General features: G+C 37.3%; 10 protein-coding genes across 10 annotated transcripts; 5 read left to right on the forward strand and 5 right to left on the reverse strand.

The window, feature by feature from the left end:
• Positions 1–52: 52 nt before the first annotated feature.
• Positions 53–598, forward strand: C9374_006045 (uncharacterized protein; the record flags this gene model as incomplete). The annotated part of the gene is made up of 1 exon (XM_044695863.1): positions 53–598. One exon carries the CDS (start codon positions 53–55, stop codon positions 596–598), a length of 546 nt encoding a protein of 181 aa, XP_044547341.1.
• Positions 599–721: 123 nt separating this feature from the next.
• On the reverse strand, positions 722–3278 carry C9374_006046 (uncharacterized protein; the record flags this gene model as incomplete). The annotated part of the gene is made up of 3 exons (XM_044695864.1): positions 722–2443; positions 2494–2538; positions 2694–3278. 3 exons carry the CDS (start codon positions 3276–3278, stop codon positions 722–724), a joined length of 2352 nt encoding a protein of 783 aa, XP_044547342.1.
• A 180-nt stretch (positions 3279–3458) lies between these two features.
• Positions 3459–4553, forward strand: C9374_006047 (uncharacterized protein; the record flags this gene model as incomplete). The annotated part of the gene is made up of 1 exon (XM_044695865.1): positions 3459–4553. The coding sequence occupies one exon, from the start codon at positions 3459–3461 to the stop codon at positions 4551–4553; it is 1095 nt and encodes a 364-aa protein (XP_044547343.1).
• Positions 4554–5262: 709 nt separating this feature from the next.
• Positions 5263–5937, forward strand: C9374_006048 (uncharacterized protein; the record flags this gene model as incomplete). Its single annotated transcript, XM_044695866.1, has 1 exon — positions 5263–5937. The coding sequence occupies one exon, from the start codon at positions 5263–5265 to the stop codon at positions 5935–5937; it is 675 nt and encodes a 224-aa protein (XP_044547344.1).
• Positions 5938–6051: 114 nt separating this feature from the next.
• C9374_006049 (uncharacterized protein) lies at positions 6052–6423 on the reverse strand (the record flags this gene model as incomplete). Its single annotated transcript, XM_044695867.1, has 1 exon — positions 6052–6423. One exon carries the CDS (start codon positions 6421–6423, stop codon positions 6052–6054), a length of 372 nt encoding a protein of 123 aa, XP_044547345.1.
• Positions 6424–6452: 29 nt separating this feature from the next.
• On the reverse strand, positions 6453–7745 carry C9374_006050 (uncharacterized protein; the record flags this gene model as incomplete). The annotated part of the gene is made up of 1 exon (XM_044695869.1): positions 6453–7745. The coding sequence occupies one exon, from the start codon at positions 7743–7745 to the stop codon at positions 6453–6455; it is 1293 nt and encodes a 430-aa protein (XP_044547346.1).
• Positions 7746–8124: 379 nt separating this feature from the next.
• C9374_006051 (uncharacterized protein) lies at positions 8125–9943 on the forward strand (the record flags this gene model as incomplete). The annotated part of the gene is made up of 2 exons (XM_044695870.1): positions 8125–9317; positions 9385–9943. The coding sequence occupies 2 exons, from the start codon at positions 8125–8127 to the stop codon at positions 9941–9943; spliced, it is 1752 nt and encodes a 583-aa protein (XP_044547347.1).
• Positions 9944–10171: 228 nt separating this feature from the next.
• On the forward strand, positions 10172–12508 carry C9374_006052 (uncharacterized protein; the record flags this gene model as incomplete). Its single annotated transcript, XM_044695871.1, has 6 exons — positions 10172–10830; positions 11049–11658; positions 11728–11857; positions 11914–11971; positions 12050–12208; positions 12292–12508. The coding sequence occupies 6 exons, from the start codon at positions 10172–10174 to the stop codon at positions 12506–12508; spliced, it is 1833 nt and encodes a 610-aa protein (XP_044547348.1).
• Positions 12509–12786: 278 nt separating this feature from the next.
• On the reverse strand, positions 12787–15342 carry C9374_006053 (uncharacterized protein; the record flags this gene model as incomplete). Its single annotated transcript, XM_044695872.1, has 8 exons — positions 12787–12941; positions 13011–13874; positions 13921–14228; positions 14297–14457; positions 14513–14584; positions 14630–14663; positions 14750–14899; positions 14963–15342. The coding sequence occupies 8 exons, from the start codon at positions 15340–15342 to the stop codon at positions 12787–12789; spliced, it is 2124 nt and encodes a 707-aa protein (XP_044547349.1).
• Positions 15343–15394: 52 nt separating this feature from the next.
• Positions 15395–20530, reverse strand: C9374_006054 (uncharacterized protein; the record flags this gene model as incomplete). The annotated part of the gene is made up of 3 exons (XM_044695873.1): positions 15395–19171; positions 19252–20377; positions 20442–20530. 3 exons carry the CDS (start codon positions 20528–20530, stop codon positions 15395–15397), a joined length of 4992 nt encoding a protein of 1663 aa, XP_044547350.1.
• Between the last annotated feature and the right edge of the window lie 17 nt (positions 20531–20547).

A 20547-nucleotide genomic window follows, 5' to 3' on the forward strand; every position in this document is an offset into this window, starting at 1 on the left:
TGAGTTAGGCCTTAATGTAAAAATGAATTCCTCAACAAAAAAAAAACTTCAAATGATGGCTGTACAACAACCTCGTTATCAACAACAACAACAACAACATCGGAGAAGATCGTTACGAATTCCACTCATCCAATCAAGGGCAAAGAAGTGGGACCGGTGCATGCAACGTCGTTTTGAGAAGGCCAAATGTTTGTATCCCAAGAAATTCCCTGTCCATTTGTATCCAAACTGCGATTGGGAGAAGAGAACAAGGAACAAGCTGCCAGATCTTGTGGCAGAACTGATCAGAGAAAAATCACCTCAATGCTCAACAAGTGAAAAGATGTCCAAGCTTGCACACAACAACAATGGCTTGCAACCAAGATTGGAACCATGTCAAGCACCGACAAAGAGTCTCTATTCCAATGACCGTCCACCAATACATGATTATGATCCTGGTTATGAAGTAGACAATGAGTATGAGGAGGAGCTTGTGTGTTGTTATGAACAAGATGAGTCAAAGCATGATTGCCACTCGTATCACTTCTCAAATCAGTTGAATGTTCTAAATCATCCATATGTCATTGAACGCTTTAAGGTGAGAGTGTTTTACTCATAAAGATGTTATATAACATCTTGGCACTAGATACATTTTCAATGTAATATTCCTACGAGCACATTGTAACTAGATGATCGATCCAAAGTAAACATCCATTGCTGTTTGTTGAAAATAGTATTTCTCTTATTGAAAAGGTCCAGGTTTGAAGAATAATGGTTTCACCTTCTTCTTGTACTTGTGATGCAATGGTTCACTGACTTCATCAAACAAATCGTCCACAAAGCAAGATAATTGTCGAATACTAGATCCATCTCCAAAATCCTTAACAGTCTTCCACTTGCAATCTCGATCAATACTAAAGGATATGGATTCTCCTGATTGCAAAAATTCCTGAATTGGAGTATGACCAAATACTCTGCGAAACATTTGATCTTCCTCAGTCTTGCAATCTGAAGAGAGTTTGAGAATGGGTGTAAGAATCTTGTTCATGTCAAGGAACCTGTCATCCTCTTCATCTTCGTCTTCGTCGCTGTCTGGAAGATCATTCTCATCTCTGATCCATTCGTCTTGTGTAACAAAAGGCAAGCGTCCAAATAGTGAGTGAGGTTCGCCTTGTGAAAATGGAGCATGAATATGCTGAGATAATATATCAAACAAATCATCTTCATCAACTCCTCGAATGGCATCACCATACTTTTTGTAGTCGCTTGTAAAATAACAATCAGAAACAGCTGGCAATGACAATGCTTCATAGAATTTGATACGAAATGCGTTCTTTTCTTTTCCACTCTCACATCGTTTTAGTTTATCCATTGGACCGTCGTAATGCAAAATGATACCATGTGGTGATTCAATGCTGGTATGGCAAAAGAAGTATAGAATACCGCTCTTAGGAAAGATGTTCTTCAACAAGTTGTTACTTGCTTGGTAGGATAGACCAAAAATCTCATGCACACATTCATTCAAATTCAATTGTAACAGTAATCCCATTTGGGAAATTTTGCCAGCAATCTCCTTAACCTCTGTACCCTCTTGTGTGGTTGGTAAATCAGCTGTTCCTCCCATCTTTGAGGAGCCAATTGGAATCTCTTCATCACTACAGATACTAGTGTCAATGAACAAGGTAGGTGTTAGTAATTGCAAAAATCTCTCCTTTGAGACGATAGTTGCGAGAGTTGAGTCTTCGATGTGACATAGGGATAAGAGTTTTGAAAAATCTTTGATGAGGGGACGGATATAATTTCTATAAACAACCACATAGGGAAGGTTGTATGCGTCAATGTTCATGGACGAGAAAAAGGGGTATTTCTTGCAGGTATTTACACACATATCTTTCCATATGAAATTTTGCAAACACATAACATTCGCAAGATTGTTAACAACTCTAAACTCTAGTAGCTCTTGAACTTGTAAAAATCGTAAAATGTGATAAATAATCTCGTTAGGTACGAGTCTTGTAAGAGAAATCTGTTCGTTAATATCTGGAAGTGAGGATGCTGCTTCCTTAAACGATTGTATTTGATCTTCATCCAAAAGGTTTCTTCTTCTTTTTCGATGTTGATATAATGGAAATTGTAACAAGCCAGAAAAATAATTATTTTTCTTTAGCAATTCGGAGCATTCATCAAACATTTCTTTTTCCATTATTATACAATGTTCAAAGCAATACTTTAGATGTTTGAAAAGTATACAATCAATTTGAACTGCAAACTCAAGTATGGTCTTTTCATACGTCGATAGTTGAAACGGTTTCTTAACTTCTATAAAATCATCGCTCACCACTACAATGCTTCTAGAGAGTACAACATTATCGAGGTTGTCATCATCAATAACAGTGACCTTTTTTTCTGCAAATAATTGAATCATCTCATTTCTCGATTCCTCGCTTCCAGAAAGGAGTAAGACCTACATTATTTTTACATGATAATACATCAACACTTTCACAAAACACATACCTGCTCATTCTCAAATAGAGGCCAAGCAACAATGCATTGCTGTCGCTGAGAATTGTTGGTATTGGCAAAGGTGTTCCAGTGTAGTACTGCAAAAACCTTTTAGAAACAATCTCTCCGTCAACCAGCTTTGCAATCTTCAAAACAAAAATTGCAAGTTGACAAATTGGTGTACAAGCCATAAAATCTTCTTTGGTACAAACAACCAATAGTTTCATGTCATATTCAGGTGATCTCAATTTTTCATTAATCATATCTAAATGATCCTTTGATAGCCTAGATTTACATGTTTCCAATGAATCTCCGCCATATATTATTTTCGAAAGATCTTCGCTAACATGTACTGGAGGATGAGGGATAGTAAGGGCACAAACTTTTAAAAAGTCAAAAGAGTTTTCAATTCCTTCAACAATCCGACCGCTCAGCTCTTCTTTTGTTGGTATTGAAGCAGATTCAGAAAAGCAAAGAATTTCATGAACCTCCATGCCTCTTCCAACCATTCTTTCCGCTAACATGTGAAAATTTAGCATCAAATCTCTATTAAATTGACTAAAATCATTCATTAATCTTCCGGCCATTTCTTGTACTAATTCTTGATCAATTTCATCATCCTCTAAATCGCTCATGTCATCACTGCTACTACTTTCATCATTGACTTGCTCCCGACGAGTGTAATGGCTCGAACTGGCGGATTGTTTGGAATTACGTTCAAAATTCTCTTCATCGCTGCTGTTATCATCATCACGAGAACCTCTTTCGTGATCACCACGTTTTCTCTTGTTCAACATTTTTTTTGTGTTTGTTGAATTGCTAATTTAAGAGCCCTAAAAAGATCATCAAGATTTGAAAGTTTTCAAAAACGCAAAGATTTAATACGTCCTTCACTTGACGAAAGGCTCAGGTCGTCGATGGTCGTTAACTCTTAAAAAATAATAATACATTTCAAATTGAAACGATCAAGTCAACTCATGGCTCCAAAAACCACTCTCATTTCCAAGCTCTTCGGGATTCAGTATCCTCTCATTCAAGCTCCAATGGCTGGAATCCAAAAAAGTGCAATGACCATTGCTGTTTCAGAATCAGGTGCATTGGGATCATTACCTTGTGCCATGCTTTCATCCGAAGAGATCCGAAATGAAATTTCAACCATTATCAAATCATGTTCAAAACCATACAATGTCAACTTTTTCTGTCATCAAAATCCAACACCTGAATATGAAAAGGAAGAGAAGTGGAGAAGAAGGCTTGAATCTAAATATTACAATGAATTTCAAATTGCAGTTCAACACGAAGAAAAATCCATGGTTACGAATGGTCCCAACCGTACGCCTTTTAATGAACAAATTGCAGACATTTTGGAAGAATTCAAACCACCCATCGTCAGCTTTCATTTTGGTCTTCCTTCACCAGAGTTATTAAGACGAGTCAAACATTGGAATTCAAAAATAATATCCTCCGCGACAACCCTTGAAGAAGCTCTTTGGCTAGAATCACAAGGAGTAGACGCCATTATTGCACAAGGAAGTGAAGCAGGAGGTCATCGTGGCATGTTCAAAACTACAGATATTTCTTCGCAAATGGGACTCTTTGCCTTGTTGCCTCAAATTGTCAAACATGTGCATGTGCCAGTCATAGCTGCGGGAGGAATTGTTGATGCAACCACAGTTGCAGCTGCCATGAAATTGGGAGCCTCTGGTGTTCAGGTTGGAACTACATTCATGTTGTGTCATGAGGCCACAACTTCACAAGTACATCGACAAGCACTTGAAGATTACAAAAACAATCCCTCATCGGTGTATACAGTCATTCAAAATGTGCTCACAGGAAAACCAGCTCGATGTATTATGAATCGAGTGATCAGAGAAATGGGACCCATCTCTGAGGAGGTTCCACAATTTCCAAGAGCCTCTCAATACCTCACGACTCTTAGAGCGAGAGCAGAGTCGATTGGGTTGAGTGACTTTTCACCTATTTGGTCTGGACAAAATGCGAGTGGATGCAAATCAGTCTCTAGTGCAGAAATTGTGAAAGACCTTGTCAAGGGTTTTGAAGGCATTCTGTAACTCGAACGCGAATATGTTTAACAAGTTTCAATCTTTCCTCGTTCAACATTCCTTTTTGGATATTAAAAAATTTCTCTCACCCACAACAACACCCAAGCACATGAACATGCTCTTACCGACAGCAATGAAGAACAAGTTGGCAAAGAAACTTTAAATGATGAATCAAACAATTATTCACAATTGACTTACCTACATTGTCCGAGCGCCTTCATGAGGACTATGAATACCTGATGGATCCAACCAAACGTTGGTGCAGTTTCAACAACAGCAACGAACACGAGAATTTTGCTTTTTGAAGATGGAAACATTGCAACTCCCAAAAGCACAGAATAGGGTTGGAAATGTGAATACTTGATGGTACTGAAATCACTCCAGTGACAGTCCCCATCTTCAATCTGACGTTGCACCAACACAACTCTAAATGTAACTTTTCCATTGTATACATTCTCAAGAGATATCGAACACGTACGCATTATTTGATCATTAATCCGATCATCTTCCTCTGATAATACTTTTTTTCTTTGTTGACCCAAGTACTTCATTGTAAAAAATACAACCAAGTTGACCGAATTTTTTTAAAAAACTTGTTGAAAAAAAATAAGTCAAAATAACGAGTATGTATCACTCATGCTTGAATATGCATGATTTATTAATAATTTTTTTCAAACAACGTTTCACTTCTTGAACTTCAAATTTACTCTAGATAAAGATGGGTAGACGTCCAGCAAGATGTTACAGATGGCAAAAGGGTAAGCCATACATCAAGTCTCGCTTCTGTAGAGGTGTCCCTGATCCAAAAATCAGAATTTACGATGCCGGTAGAAAGAAGGCTGACTACACCCTCTTCGGCAGCTGTGTTCACCTCGTTTCTGATGAAAAGGAACAAATCACCAACGAAGCTCTCGAAGCTGCTCGTATTGCTGCTAACAAGTACATGTTGAAGTATGCCAACAAGGATAACTTCCACTTGAGAATTAGAGTTCACCCATATCACGTGCTCAGAATCAACAAGATGTTGTCATGTGCCGGTGCGGATCGTCTCCAAACTGGTATGAGAGGTGCTTTCGGTAAGCCATTGGGTACCACTGCAAGAGTCGAAATTGGTCAAATCCTCATCTCCATCAGAACCAAGGATGCTTTCGTCAAGACTGCTTGTGAAGCTTTGAGAAGAGCCAAGTTCAAATTCCCAGGTAGACAAAAGGTCCTCGTCTCCAGAAAGTATGGTTTCACTGATTACACACCAGAGCAAGTTGCCAAGCTCCAAGCAAGCAAGGAAATCATCTCAAAGGGTGTCCACGCCAAGCACATTAGCAGCAGAGGATCATTGCAAAAGTGGTACGAAAATAAGGTTGTTGCCCTCACACAAAAGGCTGAAACTGCTTAAATTTATTAATTAAAACCATTTTAAATATCATTGATTGTAAAAATTGTTTGAGCTGACCCTTGCAAACATGGGAAACCAATCAGGCAACTCGATTTGCTCTACAAACACGATTTATTAAATTGAGGCGGTTGGTTGCGAGTGAGGTAAAGCCGACTGTTGCTGATTTTCGCTCTGATAATTCAAATTGGTCAACATTAAAAAGTCGAGAACACCTTTCAGTTGACACAACTTTTCCTGGGCAAGAATTTCTTGATTGACTTTCTTTCTCAACGTTCTTAATAAAGTATCAACCGTTTCGCTGAGGCCAATAACTTGGCCATAATGCTTGAGAACAGTCTGAGTGAAGGGGACCAAGACAGGTGTAAATCTTGGATCTCTAATATACTGTATGATAAATTGGAGAAGAGCAGAGAGTCGTGACTCGTCCATGGTGTTAATTGCATTCAGTACTTCATTCCTCACTTCAAGTTCTGCAATCAAACTCATGACAATGACTGGTTGATCCTTAAATTTGGTTACAGCTCTTTGCAATGCGAGCTTGTAATTATATTTCGATAATTGTGACTTGAAATGTAACAAGTTAACAGAACGCTTTCCGGTAAGAAAATTTCATCTTGCATTTGGAAGATTTGGTTCAAAAGTGTGCTGTTGACAAAATTCTTGTAATTCTCCTTGGTCATCTCCTCTCTGTACATGTCAGCTCTAAGTACTTTTCGGTCTATTCTCTGTGACTTTAAAACTCTAGATGGGCCCATTAAACCCAAAACAATTTGTCGTTCGTCCTTCGAAATAGCGGAAGATAGAATTGGTCCATCAAACGAAATATTATGCACCTGATTATAGTTTTCATCAATCTTGAAGAAGCAAGTTAAATGATCCAATCCACTCGTCATTAGATAATTTCCTCCACCACTTGCGAGTGACATGCTTGTAATAGTTTTTTGATGAGAGCCATGCATGGTCATCATTTCTTTTCGTTGTAACAAGTCCCAAACCTTAAAGTAATTGCTTCCACAGCTGTACAATATTGGGGCGGTAGGATGCTTGACAATACATTCGACTGGAGCTCCATGATCAAATTGCATGACACAAGCGCTCTGATCTGATTCTCTCACATCCCAAACCTTAATCAAATGATCGTAGGCACCAGTGGCAAACAAATCAGGCGAAGAAGAAATATCTCCACCTTCAACACCATTCGGAGTGAAAATACATCCAGCTCTAATATAATCGGAATGTTTTGAGAATTCTCTTGTTTTCTTTCCACTCAAAATGTTGAAAAGTCGACAAACACCATCATCGCTTCCTGTCAGGACTACATCCGAATGTTGATTTGAAAGAAATCTCGTAACTTGAATAGACATGTTATTGGATTCTTGCCCTCTGCTCTGAGTAAATATAATTTTCAAAGGCTGATTCAATCGATTGGCTGTTAATTCTTTATCATAGGATTGAAATAATTTCACGACACCACTATTGGTACCAACAGCAAACAACAAACCATCTCCGGGCCGATAGCTAGCACTATATACTTGTGATTCTCTCTGAAATTTAGTATATCTAATAATCTTTTTATATTCATCATCAATAATTTGTACAGCATTCTTATGGGTAATGAGAAATTGCCGATTCTTGTTCGGATGAAACTCAATATGAGTAGCCAATCCATAATTTTTAATATCAATAGGAGTAAATTCGGAGAAGTTTTTCATGACATAGTGCTCGTTTTGTGTCGTGTAGTTTCGGAGAGCATGAGTCTCATCCAACTCGAGGTTGGCTTGTTGTCGAGAAACTTTTTGAAGAAACATTTTTTTTTTCAAAACACAAAATTCAATGTTTTATTGAAGCGACTTTTTCTGAGAAAAGCAGTGCTCTGATTACCTCTCGGCTCTGGAAGAGGTTGTTGTCATTGAGAGATGTTGTTCCTATCCTTTGAGATCTGTAGGCAAGTATTGGTCATGACGGACTCTTGGTGCTGAACTATCTCCACAAAGAGAGAAAAAAATTCGTGCTGGACGGCTAAAAAGCAACGGACCAGGCCGAATTCTTCTTCTTGCGGATTAATTTTGGTTGGATTTGAATCATCATTGAGAGATTTCTGTTAATATATCTATCACTGATATCTTGAATATTAAACCGTTATCATCATTAAATTTGTTGATAATAATATATATAGAATTGATGAAAATGAAAACAAGTCGGGAGGAGGGCAGCCAACAATGGAGAGTTGATGAGGAGGTTGCTAGTCCAAACTCTGAAATGTGCTTAATGAGAGCAGAAGAAAAGGAGATGATCATGAGAGGATTTTCAAGTGCAGCAAAGAGTGGTGATATGAGGCCTCTTCATGATCTTGGCGAAAGTTCTAAGGTTGAGTCCGAGAAGGTCTCGCAAGTTGCAACCACATCAACTGCTCCCGTTTCTAAAGAACATCATCACAACATACAAACTAATTATTCTAACAAGCTAACGAAACCTGAGAAACAATCGCCAACAGATGGAGATATCAAACAAACACCAACTTCGCCAAAGAGTCCATTATCAACACCTCCTAGTGCGTCTAAATATTCATCGTCATCGACTAGGTCAAATTCCTTTCGACATTACTCAACAACTGTGTCAACGCCCAGGCGATCCTCATTAACTCAATCACATTCCAATATTTCTACCGACGCTTCTTCAGGAAATATTCAAGCTGCTTGCATTTCGAAGAGTTCTGCATCCACTCTTCCATCATCAAAAACTCCAAAGGCAGTGACATCCCCAAAAGACTCTAGCATCAATTCATCATCGGGAAGAAGGAAGAGCTTTAACAGCCTTCAACTTTCTTGGAGAGATACAAAAGTAGCTCTCAAAGAAAATTTGGCTACATCATTTTCAAATTCAAGATATTCATCTTCATTTCATGCTAAGGATAATTCATGTAATGAGACAACAAACTTCAGTAATACATCGCCCGAAGACACTTTCTTCACGCCAAATAATTATTGGAATGTAAATAACGACACCGACTCCTCATTTGATGACATGGTGTTGCCAGGAAGCCCCATACAAGGTCAAGTTTCGTATAACCAGATGATTGCTTGTATTGAACAAGAAAATGATCTCGATAGCGTTGATACATACAAATCGGATGATACTTTACCTCAGGAAGGAATTTTTTGGGATAATAGTGATATTTTGTTGCGAACGGGATTGTTATTAAGGGAACCAGCCCTCTCACCTGCAACAGAATATCTAATGAACAGTAATTATATGAAACTAAAGTTAAATTCTCCACGAACACTAGCCACACTAATGAAACAAATCGAGATCGCTCCTCCAACTGAACGATTGCCACACAGCCCAATTGCAAAATCTGCACGAAGCTTTATGCTTGAAAAGTAAGTACTAATGAATTAACATTTGAGAAACGTCATGCTTTTGCATGAATTTTTAATATTTCAACAGAAAGCGAGAATCACAACGAAGGAAATCAATGCCTTCAATTTCCATATCGTCGCTTCCACCTGTACATTTTGTAGCGACAAAGCCAACTACTCCAAGTTTTGAAAAGGAAGAAACTAAAGAAATAAGAGAAGAACACAAAAAAACTAAAAAAGAGTTAGAGAGGAAAAAGTCGTTAAAACTTAATGAATTTAGATCTATTCAACGAATGTATTATAAAGAGGAATTAGAAATGTCACGAGAGCAAGAAATTGCTCAATCAGAAATGTTCAAAAAACAGAAAATCAAAGAGTGGAAGAAAAAGACAATTTCATCTCCGTTCAAAGTAGACTTGGAGGCACATGCAAAGCAAACAGAAAAGCAAATACGAAAAGAAGAGAAACTTCAAGAGAGGCTTCGAATAATTGAGCTTAAAAAGAAAGAAGATCTGCGAAAGTGTGCTCTCATTGAAAAGATACTTGAGAACAATGTGGAAAACGTGCACATGACAAAGAGAAATCATATTGACGAGCAAAAGTTGCAGAAATGGAGAATGGAATTATCTGAAATTAATCATCTGTAGCCCGCATGCCTTGCTGAGGAGTGAGGACAACAACCACAGGAAGTATTTGTCAATATTTCCATATTGCATGTTCCGCCTCATGTTTTGGATACCAGACCCTCACTGAAAAGGTGAGGTTTTGATGATTCTTCAAGACATTTTAATGTGCACAAATTTTGTCGCACATTAAACGACGGCACTGTTCAAGAGAATTCAAAGGTTCAATTACTCTCATCCATATTGTAAAAAATGTCTAATAATCACATTGTTTCTAATGTCGCAAAGACATTTGGTGAAGACACTGGCAAGTCCAAGCTCGACTGGACCTTTGAAGATTTGGAAAATCTTCTCTCAAGTAAGAGACTTTTCGAGCCATCCAATTCAAAGGCCATGCTCCAACTAGTTGTCACTCTTGGCCTTATCATTTGGGGTGTTGTCAGCGTAGTTAAGTTTGACGAATCCTCATATTGGTACTTGTTGATGCCTCTCGCTTGGCTTTTATTGGGATTCTGTGCGTGTCGTTTAATTGCTGTTGCCTATGGATGTTCGACCAAACAATTTTTCAATTCTGCCACCATTCCAGAATGGATCAATGACCTCTTGGGTTTCATTTGCATGTTGCCCTTGTTATATCCTTTTGAAAATGTCAAGTCTTTGAAGAAGGCTGTCCTCAACCTTACTCCAGAAGAACAGCAAGTTACTCAAACTTGTACCAACTCTTCTGGAAATGCCTCGAAACAACAAGTATCAGAGAATCACAACGACATTGAGATTCACTTCATGTTCTCTGCCTTGTTGCGTATTGTGAAAAGTCCACTCTGGTTCTTTTCGTCTTTGTGGGAATGTTTGGCCACACATATTCAATATCCAATCACAAGTACAAGTATTGTGTTGAATTCCATCGTGTTGTATGTGTTTGGAATTGGAGTCATCTACATGTTGATTTGTTGGGTCGGTGTTTGGGGACTGTTCAAGTTTTATTTGGCTCCTTTGATGGCCTTTCACTTGATTAATTCCATTCTCATGAAAATGAATGAAAGAATTCCAATTAAGAAGGAACTTCCAACAACAACAACAACACAGCTGCTACTTGTGCAACTAAGGCCGTTCTTTCACTTTCATCCAGTGTGTTGGAATTTCTCACTCATTACTCGTTGCAAAATTACAAAATTACTTTCAAATGGTACCATCAATTCCACACTTCAAACTCTCAAGAGACCTCAAAGCCATCTTCTCTCCTTGCCAAATGGTCAAATTCCATTCCATTCTATCGTTGGGCAAGTGCAAGAAGTTTGTTGGAAGAAAAACTGTCAACTAGCAACAAACAAGAAGATAACTCTATTCAACTTGCTCAAATTGCTCGTCATGGAAGCTTGTCTGACTTGTTCTCAGTATTGTCTCTTCAAGGAGGAACTTCAACTCATCCTGTGACTTATTCTGAATTGGTCGATTACTTGGATTTGCGTAATATTGATTATGTGATTTCCATTTACTTGATTGGATCCATTCTTGGTTCTATTTATGGTATTCTCGCGTGTCCATTCAATTGGAAAACTTATTTATTGGCTTGGATTGGACAATACTCTGCTGGAATTGGAATCTCAACAGGTTATCATCGTTTCTTTGCTCATCTCTCATGTGAAGCAGTATGGCCAGTTCGTTTATTAATTTTAATTATTGGTGCTGCGAGTTTTCAAGGAAGTGCCATTCAATGGAGTAGTGATCATAGACGTCATGTAAGTGAAATCCTCTCATGTTTATATATTATAACTATTTTGGTCATATTCATGATATATTACCTGCAGCATAAATATATTGACACTGAGAAGGATCCATACAATATCAAGAAGAGTTTCTTTTATGCTCATATGGGTTGGTTAATGAAGACAAGACCAGTGGATTATTCCAATGTTCCTGATTTGACCAGTGATCCATGTGTGCCTTTCAACACAAGTATTATCCTTGGTTTGCTATTTTTACTGGTTATATAGTTCCAACCTTAATTGCTGGATTAGGATGGGGTGATTGGATGGGAGGTTTTTGGTTAGGGTAAGTGGTCGTGAATGTTTGGAGTCTTGATGATGGACCATTTTGGAAAATGTTTTTGTAAATTCTAATTTGAAATAGCGGTGTCCTTTCAAAGACATGGTTGCAACATTGTACCTTTTTCATTAATTCTCTGGCTCACACCTGGGGAGATGCCACTTTCAATGATGACCACAGTGCTCGTGACAGTTACATTGTCAGCTTGTTAACCTTTGGAGAAGGATATCACAATTTCCATCAGTAAGTAATCGTTGAATATATATTTCATCAAGAAACGTCACACCACTGATCGATTGTCAAATGTTTATATATGATAACACTAGTACGTTTGCCTATGACTATAGAAATGGAGTCAGATGGTATCATTATGATCCTGGAAAATGGATCATTTATACCTTGAGTTTGTTTGGATGTACCTACAATTTGAGAAGATGTGACGATGAGCATTATGAGAAGGGTCGAATTGTCATGAAACAAAAACAAATTGATATGGAGAGAGAAAAGATTGAAGAACTCATTCGACAAAGAAAGGCAAAATAAATGTGGTGTGTCAATTTCAAGTCCTTGTTAACATTCATTCTTGTTCGAACAAGGACTCAAAAGCTATTGTTCGGAAAATGTCTTGTTGATTCGAGATTTAAGAGGGTTCACAAAAACAGTATACGAGAGAAAACGGTCAAGCAAATCGTGAATACCTATTTGGTTCAAGGGTCTCCTTTTGAATTGAACATTTCATGTGGAAGAAATTGGGAATCTCATTGCTCACAAGTGACCTTAAAACTGGTCATACTAATATGGTCTAATAAATAAGAAGTGTATTAATTGCGTAGTACAAATTGCTTTTGGAACAGCTCTTCGTACTCTTTACATTTATCTTCAGCTACAAAATGTGGATTCTTTCGTTGTTTTAAATTAATTCTCTGTAATATTTCATAAGTGTTGTAGAATAAAGTTGGCTCATTCAAGGAGAGAGCTGTGTTGGGTTGATAAGAAGAAATTGAGGTCAATGTAGAGAGTGATTAATAGAAAAAAACGTTCTTACCTGTTTCAAAAAGTCTACTGTATGGTATTTTAAAAGAATGTGTTTCACATTGCTCTAACATCAAGTCGAGAGCTCTCTTGATATCTCTTCTGGAGAGTAAAATTTCACATAATAAATCAAATTCTCCCAGTCGTTTCAACATGTCCAATGATATTTCATATGCTGGTTTGTATTTTTCAGAAATATGAAGCATTTGTAATGCAGTTAGTTTGCTATCTCCAATGACCTTAAACTGAACCAATTGATGCAGCATTGAGTAATTATTTGATTTAACTAAAAGTTCTATCAACAGTTTTTGGATAAAATAGTGGACCGGAATATTCCCCTTTTTTAGCCCTCTAATATATTCAATAATGACCGTCACTAATTCCATTGATGACAATGAACCACATTCATCAATCGGTAAAAATATATACTTGTACATGTCAGATTGTTCCACAATTGGATATGCAGATGCAGCTGCCTCTTGAGACTGTTCTTCTTCTTCAATTTGAGCAAGAGCATTGATGTCCATCAAGTCAATCTTGGTTTTGTTATTTGTTGCAATCTTTTTGAGTCTTTCAGAGAATTTTTCTTGCTTTTCAGTTTCCAATTTCACCAATTGATTCCAATAATACTTGTTGACCAGCTCTAAAATTTCTGAAACGTTCTTGATATCCTCATTCTTTGATTCAATGACTTGTCTTAGAGCACTAATTAAAATGGGTTTACTATTTACGCGTCTAAATAAAAATTTGATTGCATCTTTACGATTTCGTATATTGATTGGCATGTGAGAAATTGATAATTTGAGCTCGAAAATGAAGCCAAGTTCTTTATCATAAATATAATTGGGAAGCCAGTAGGTCCAAGATTGTACTTTGTCTGAACAAGGTTTAGCAAAATAACGAAAAAAATTACAACAACTTACATAATCTCTCAGAAGCATTTTCAATGGAATCACCTAACAAAGAGTTTGGTAAAGAGTGAGGAGAAATGGAAAGTGGAGGAGAAACAGGAGAGTCTTGTTTTGTGAAAACATCATATGCAACCGAAGACTTCTCGTCCAAGTTGTGTACAATCAGTAGTGAGTCCACCACATTGACAGCAATATTCGACCCTGAAAAAATGTTAAATATTCGTTGCTTGACAAACGCTTGAGTGTTTTCAGCCTTGTACTTGTAAATGTGTATCTCATAATTTGCATAAGAGACACACACAAGACAACATCGACCATACCTGAAGTTAAGAAAATGTCATGGGAAATATGATAAATTACTTGAAACGTCTCAAAGTTTGACACTTACATGGACACGAGAAATGTCTCATTTTCTTGTAGCGGTTGATCTTTAGATTCAGGTAAATCCACCTTTGGCAGTTTGTTGATTTGTCCATTTGACGTAACAAGAAACGGAAAAAGGCTAGCATTCTTGCCTTCAACAGCTACAACCAATAAATTATCATTTGGCTGTCACATGTGTTATTGTCAAACATGCCAAAATTTTTAAAGTTCGCATACTTACTGAAAATTTACAAAATCTAACATTCTCGTTAATTGTTTTTAAAATTTTAACAGGCTTATGATATTCTTTGACCTATTTGAAATAAGTGTTACAACTGCTCCATGATAATCTACATACCCATATAATATCTATTGAATAGGTGGAAACACTACTAAGCAATTATCGTTAACCCAATAAAAATTCAAAATAATATTTGACCGGGTTTTTTTCTCCATCAAGTCATAATGGGTAAAATACTCTGAGCTTTGTGGCTTGGACACATCAGAAGAAGCAACTGAAAAGACAACTAAACGCCTAGAATCATACTGAACAGCAATAAAAGTTCTCTTGATGGAAGCTTTGGCAGCACTGGGCACAATTCCTTTCAAATCTACTAGAGACGGCAGTCTATGATGTTGTGACAAAAAAGATATTTTAGTTTTATCATCTCGTGAAAATTTAGATGCTCACCTTTTTGCAATGGTTTCGCCTCTAACAAGAGGAATTAACATGAATTTTTTGCTGTTAAAAATTGCTATTTCACGATTGGTTTCGTTGAATGTTAATCGATTTTCTTCTGTTGTGAATGAAGCCGACACTCCTCCAAAGTTATCAGGAATATTGTTGAGTTGAATATTGCAGATCGGAGTGGACAACAATAAATAATGTTGAAGACTACCTGATGACGATTGTACATAGTCATTGGTGATGTTAAGTTGATCTGGAATATTTTGTTCTGCTTCATTTGTCGATGATGAAGATATTGATGATGACTCCGACACAAGAGCAGCGGAGTGGAGAGGTTTGTTGCTGTTGGGAGGTGAGGACAGGACAAAATCGTTGATCTTCATTTTTTTGAACTTTGTGTTTATTTCACTCGATTTGATTACACAAAAGACGAATTTACCAAAACTTGGTCTTGATGGAGAGTGTTTGAGGATTTCCGAGAGATGCAATAAACTTTTTGATTCCATCTTTAGTTATGGAACAATTCTTGAGATTAATTTCTTCGATAAGGGGACAGCACTTTGATATAATCAACAGTTCTCTATCCGTAATGAGGGAACCTAAGTTTTTCAAATTCAGTTTCCTTATATGCTTTCCAATTATTTTCCATATTGTAAGTTCTGTTTTAAAGTGATCATTAATATCAATATTTCCTTCATAAATCGAATTGTCAGCTGGATAATATTCGTCCCAATAAGTTTTTGGATAAAACTTCTCTAGGTAGGTAATGGAATCTTTTAACACAAAAGTAATTCGTTGTTCTGCGTAGCATTGTTTCCATGTGTTTTCTTTTAGAGAGTACGGAGTTCCATGACCTAGTAGAGTGTCTAAATCAACTTTGAACCGAATATAATACATTATGTCAAACAGCTTGTCACAGTCAGGTAAAAACGAAAGGTCTTTCTCCCAATTGGCCCATGTGGAAAGAGAATAGCGCACCAGGTAAGGCTTGGTGAGTTCAATAGTTAGGGAATGTAAATCGAAATTTAAGGCTCTAGTACATAGAATGTACATTTCAGGAATGTCGTATTGCCTAGAAAGTTGTGACAGTTTCTTGATATTGATCTTGTCGTTATCTATCATAATTTGCAAATCCATTAGAAATGTTCGAACATTCTTTGCTTGGAGATAGTTCGCTAGAATTGCTACAACATCGCTTGTATACTCCAAAGAAAAAACCCCCAACACTGCCTGGTGTAAAAATTTCCTTACATGGCGATTGTTTGATTCAACAGCATGTATCGGAAAAGAAATTTTCTTCTCTTGCCCCAACGACAACAGAGTAAGAGAAGGTTGCAATTTTTTTGATTTTGGGCTGACATTATTTTCCAATGACTGCATAATGGCTGGAATTGATATTGTGGGTATTTCTGAGCTAGTAGGTTTTTTGTGGGGGGATGAGTGTAGCTTATCTATCAATTTCCTGAGGGCCTCATCTTGTCTATTGTATTCATTTTTCGATTCAGAAATCATCGAGGAAATGACATCTTCGTTCAATGTGCCATGCCAGTATGAGTCCTCATGGAGATAAAGATTTTTGATAGTGTTTAAATGTTCATCACTTCCTGAGCACTGACTTATAATAGCCTGTTTTTCTTGACATGCTTCGTCGTAAGTCTCCATTTCCATTAGTAATTCAAAAGTATCCTGTCCAGAAGATGCTGCATTCAACATTGACATGGCGTTCTCGATTGAATCATTGAACAAAGATACGCAGCTTCGTATTATTGAGTCATACGAAGCATTGCAAATGTCCAATGCTGTCTTCTTTGTCTTTTGTGTACTTTCAGATGATTGGATAATTGCTTCAAATTTGTGAATAAAATCAAATTGAAATTCATCCCTTTCTTGTTTTATCAGATCAACGAACGATTCTGCCTCGTAAGAAATTGTAACAGATGAAGAAATCATCTCCAAGGTCTCAATAATGCTGATCATCTCCTCTAATACGTCTACTGAGACTTGATACTCTTTCCAGTCTATAGCTTCAACTAAGGCAAGATCTACTATTTCGTTTACAATGTTAGTGCAAACATCTATAGAGGTTGGCATGACAGCAGATTCAATATCAATAAAGCTTTTGAAATTACATGATAACTCAAACTCCTGCACAGGTACAGCTTCCATTGCCTGCTCTACTGTTGGCGCCTTGGTTATTTGTTTGTCCTTGTCATCCGTAGCAATTTTGACGTTCTTTTTGTTCTTATCTTTCTTAGATACTACAGAATAAATTAACTCCCAGGATGTGGCGTCAGTTATGGAGTATTTCTGAGATAGCTCATTAATCGAATTTTTAAGCTCAAAATTGGTGTTTGATAGATTTTTGGTGGTTTCTTTGATCAGTTGCAGGATGCTTTCGGACGTGCTTGGTGTAGAGACGTTTATGAACGAAACGTAGCCTTTCATAGCCCAATTTAATATTCTTGAAGGCCATCTAAACGGAAAGAATGCTTTGTGTGCTCTTGTTAGGGCATTTTGCTTTTCATTGCTAGACAGCCCTCGACCAATTTCATCCGTAGTACTCCCGTCTGGCTCTACTCCCGAACATACTATCTTATTTACATTGGACTTGTACAAACTTGTCACGTGCTCCCAAAAACAATATGTATGTATGTTCTCGAAACTTCTCAGCGATCTCCATATATATTTTCCAGACCAATTATCTCTGAGGTCATCCTCATCACTTTGGTCACAATACACTATTAAATATATTTTGTTGTTGGGATCCAAGGTGATGGATTCTAAATCATATAAATATCCCAAGCCATCAATACCAAGAGAGGATTTTAGCTCAAGTATAGCCCTATAAAATTTGTGTTCAAACTTTTCATACTGATCAATTGGAACTTCTAATGTCACTTGATGTTGATAGTCTGCCTCGATTGGTTGTCCAATCGCTGATCGAGCCCGTATAGTTTGCATCCACTCTAGTTTCTCTTTATCCAGAGCTCCCTTTGTTATCCTTACATGAGGAATCATCATCCGTTTGTTTTCGTCAAGTAATAGTCTGAAATCATTTTTAGATGACCAACACCACCGTAAGTATCCAAGATAAACACCATCCTCGAGAATTTTTGTGGATGTCATTTGTTTTGAAAAGGTGATAACATTTTCAATAAATCTTGGCCCATAGAAAGTATCGGACAATCTCTCAATTCTCTCATTATAATGGCTTAATATTCCAAGTCCTTGGTATAAGCGATGTTCAAACACAGTTCTCTCCTCCCAAACATAATTTGGATGGGTAATTAAGGACCTATCCTCCAAGTATTTACATGCAAGTAACATTGCTACTTTGGTTTCCTTCACATCTACCACCCTATCGTATAAGACGCCCAAACTAATATTGAATGTCGATCTTAACTTTTTTCCTGCACGAATCATATCGAGCTTGATGGAGGGGAAAACATTTTCAGGAGGGTCATCATAATTTGAAATCAATTCGGACCAGTTTTTACCTAAATCTAATAACCACTGAAAATCAGGAGAATCCATGGAGACAGTTGGGATTGAAGCATATGGAAACCTTAGTTTTTCGGATGGAAGCATGTTTGAACTGTCCATGAGAATGTGTGTATCTGTGTAATATATTACGCTTAAGAAAACTCCGTTGAAATACTTGGAAATATTTTCTTTGATTTGCTGACTTTGTTTTTCCATCTTCTTTTTTCCAATGTCGCTTGTAGGCCCTCCCAGGAACTCAGGAGGAAACGGCACATCTGGTAACTTTCCTCGTCCTTGCCAGTTCTCTAGAACTGAAATAAGAATTTGTATCTGCTCAATCACTAAATCCACTTTTTCTGCAACATCTCCATCTTTCATCATACCTCTCAGAGAAAGTAGCCTATCTTTAATTTTTTGCTCAAGACCTCCCTCACATTTTACGGGACATATAATCGCCTCATTAAATAATTCTAAAATCAGTGAAATTTCTTTTTCGTCGGTAGCAGAGGTATTTTCCAAGCGTTGATGTAACGCCTGAAGTAACGCTTTTCTATTAGGCGACTTTCTAATCATGGCTCGTAGAGTTACAACATCTTCTGGAATGATTTTTTTTGAATCAAATGTTAATGATACTAAGCTTTGTACGTCTTCTGTTGAATACGTCGTAGGGCATGTAGATTCAGCAAACTCTACACTAGCTAGTCTCATGTTCAAAATATCTTCATCAACCTTATGTTCATGAATTTCAAGTATGTAAAATTTAGAGCTTTTTGTAGTTTTTTCAACGATTTTTGATTCATAAAAAATACTTCCTTTTCTCCATCAATGCTTAATTCGAATTTTACAGTACTTCCAGGTTCCAACGTTTTGATGTTAAAATTGTCGGCAAGAGAGTAAGTTTTTGTGATAGATCTAGCATTTCCTGAAAAAGAAAGTCCTGTTCTCATGTTACTAATTGTTGCAACCATATACGATCCACACCAGTCTCTGGCCACAGCCATGATAATGTTATCTTTCTTATCTTTTTTCTTGGAGCTTGATCCTGCCAATATTCCTTCTACAGCTGCTAATACTTTTACATTTCCCATTCCTACACCCGTAAATAAACTGCTCTCGATAGATGCTTCTAATTCTCCTCGTTTTTGTTTTACAGGACCCGAGTTTTCAATTTCAATTATAGAATCTCTTTTTAAAAACAAAGTACCTCGCATAGTTTGTGCTTTTGGCTTCTCTATAGTGGTTGGTGTTACTCCCAGAACTGCCTCGCTTGTCACTCTCTCGAATTTCATTTTTGGTTTTGAATCTGTGGCAGTAACGGGTTGAGCAATATTGGCAGTTGCAAAATCTGAGAAATCATCGTCCCCCACTTCGCTGTCTGTTTCTCCAGAAAAAGAGCCTCTGGAAACTCCTTCGTTACTTGCTGAAGATGAAAATGATGCCCTAGAAACTGCTTCATTGTTATTCCCAGTAGAAAATGATGCCCTAGAGATAAACGATTTTTGTGAGAAGATTGATTTCAGACCTGCTTTGAAATTTGACTTTTCTTTGTGTAAAGTTGGTGGTGTGCTATCATTTTTCTTATCGAGAGACTTTCTCTCCTCTTGAGCTGGTGTGCTTGGAGTGGTAGGTGTCTTTGGGGAAGACTCTTGCTTGGACGTAACGGAATCGGCTTTGTCCATTGATGTTCGTGTGTTCTTGTCAATTGATGTTCGTGAAGTTGATGCGCTACTTGTTGTTGAAGGTAGGGCGTTGGTTGCTGATGATGAAGAGGTTGTTGCTGATCTTTGCTGAGCCTGCTGTTGTAGCAACTCAGCAGTCTCTTTCTCAACTTTTTCAAAATCCATGACAGGCAGCTCCCACAAAATTTTCCCGTAAGCTTGATTAAGATAATATTTCTTTTGTTTTTCTTGATCAAAACACTCCAAATACAGAAAACTGGAATTAGGTTAAAACATCAAGTTGAGGGGTTGTAACCTAGCCATCAGATCTTCCCACCTACCTTGTATCGGCAAAAGATTTCCCTCTGGGATAATAGTAAACTTTCCCCGATTCGTTATCCTCAAATCTCACAAAGCTTTCGTTGTCCATGTTGCAAATATTTTGTT

Source organism: Naegleria lovaniensis (genome assembly GCF_003324165.1).
Source record: "Naegleria lovaniensis strain ATCC 30569 chromosome Unknown tig026, whole genome shotgun sequence".
NCBI classification, from domain to species: domain Eukaryota; phylum Heterolobosea; class Eutetramitea; order Acrasida; family Naegleriidae; genus Naegleria; species Naegleria lovaniensis.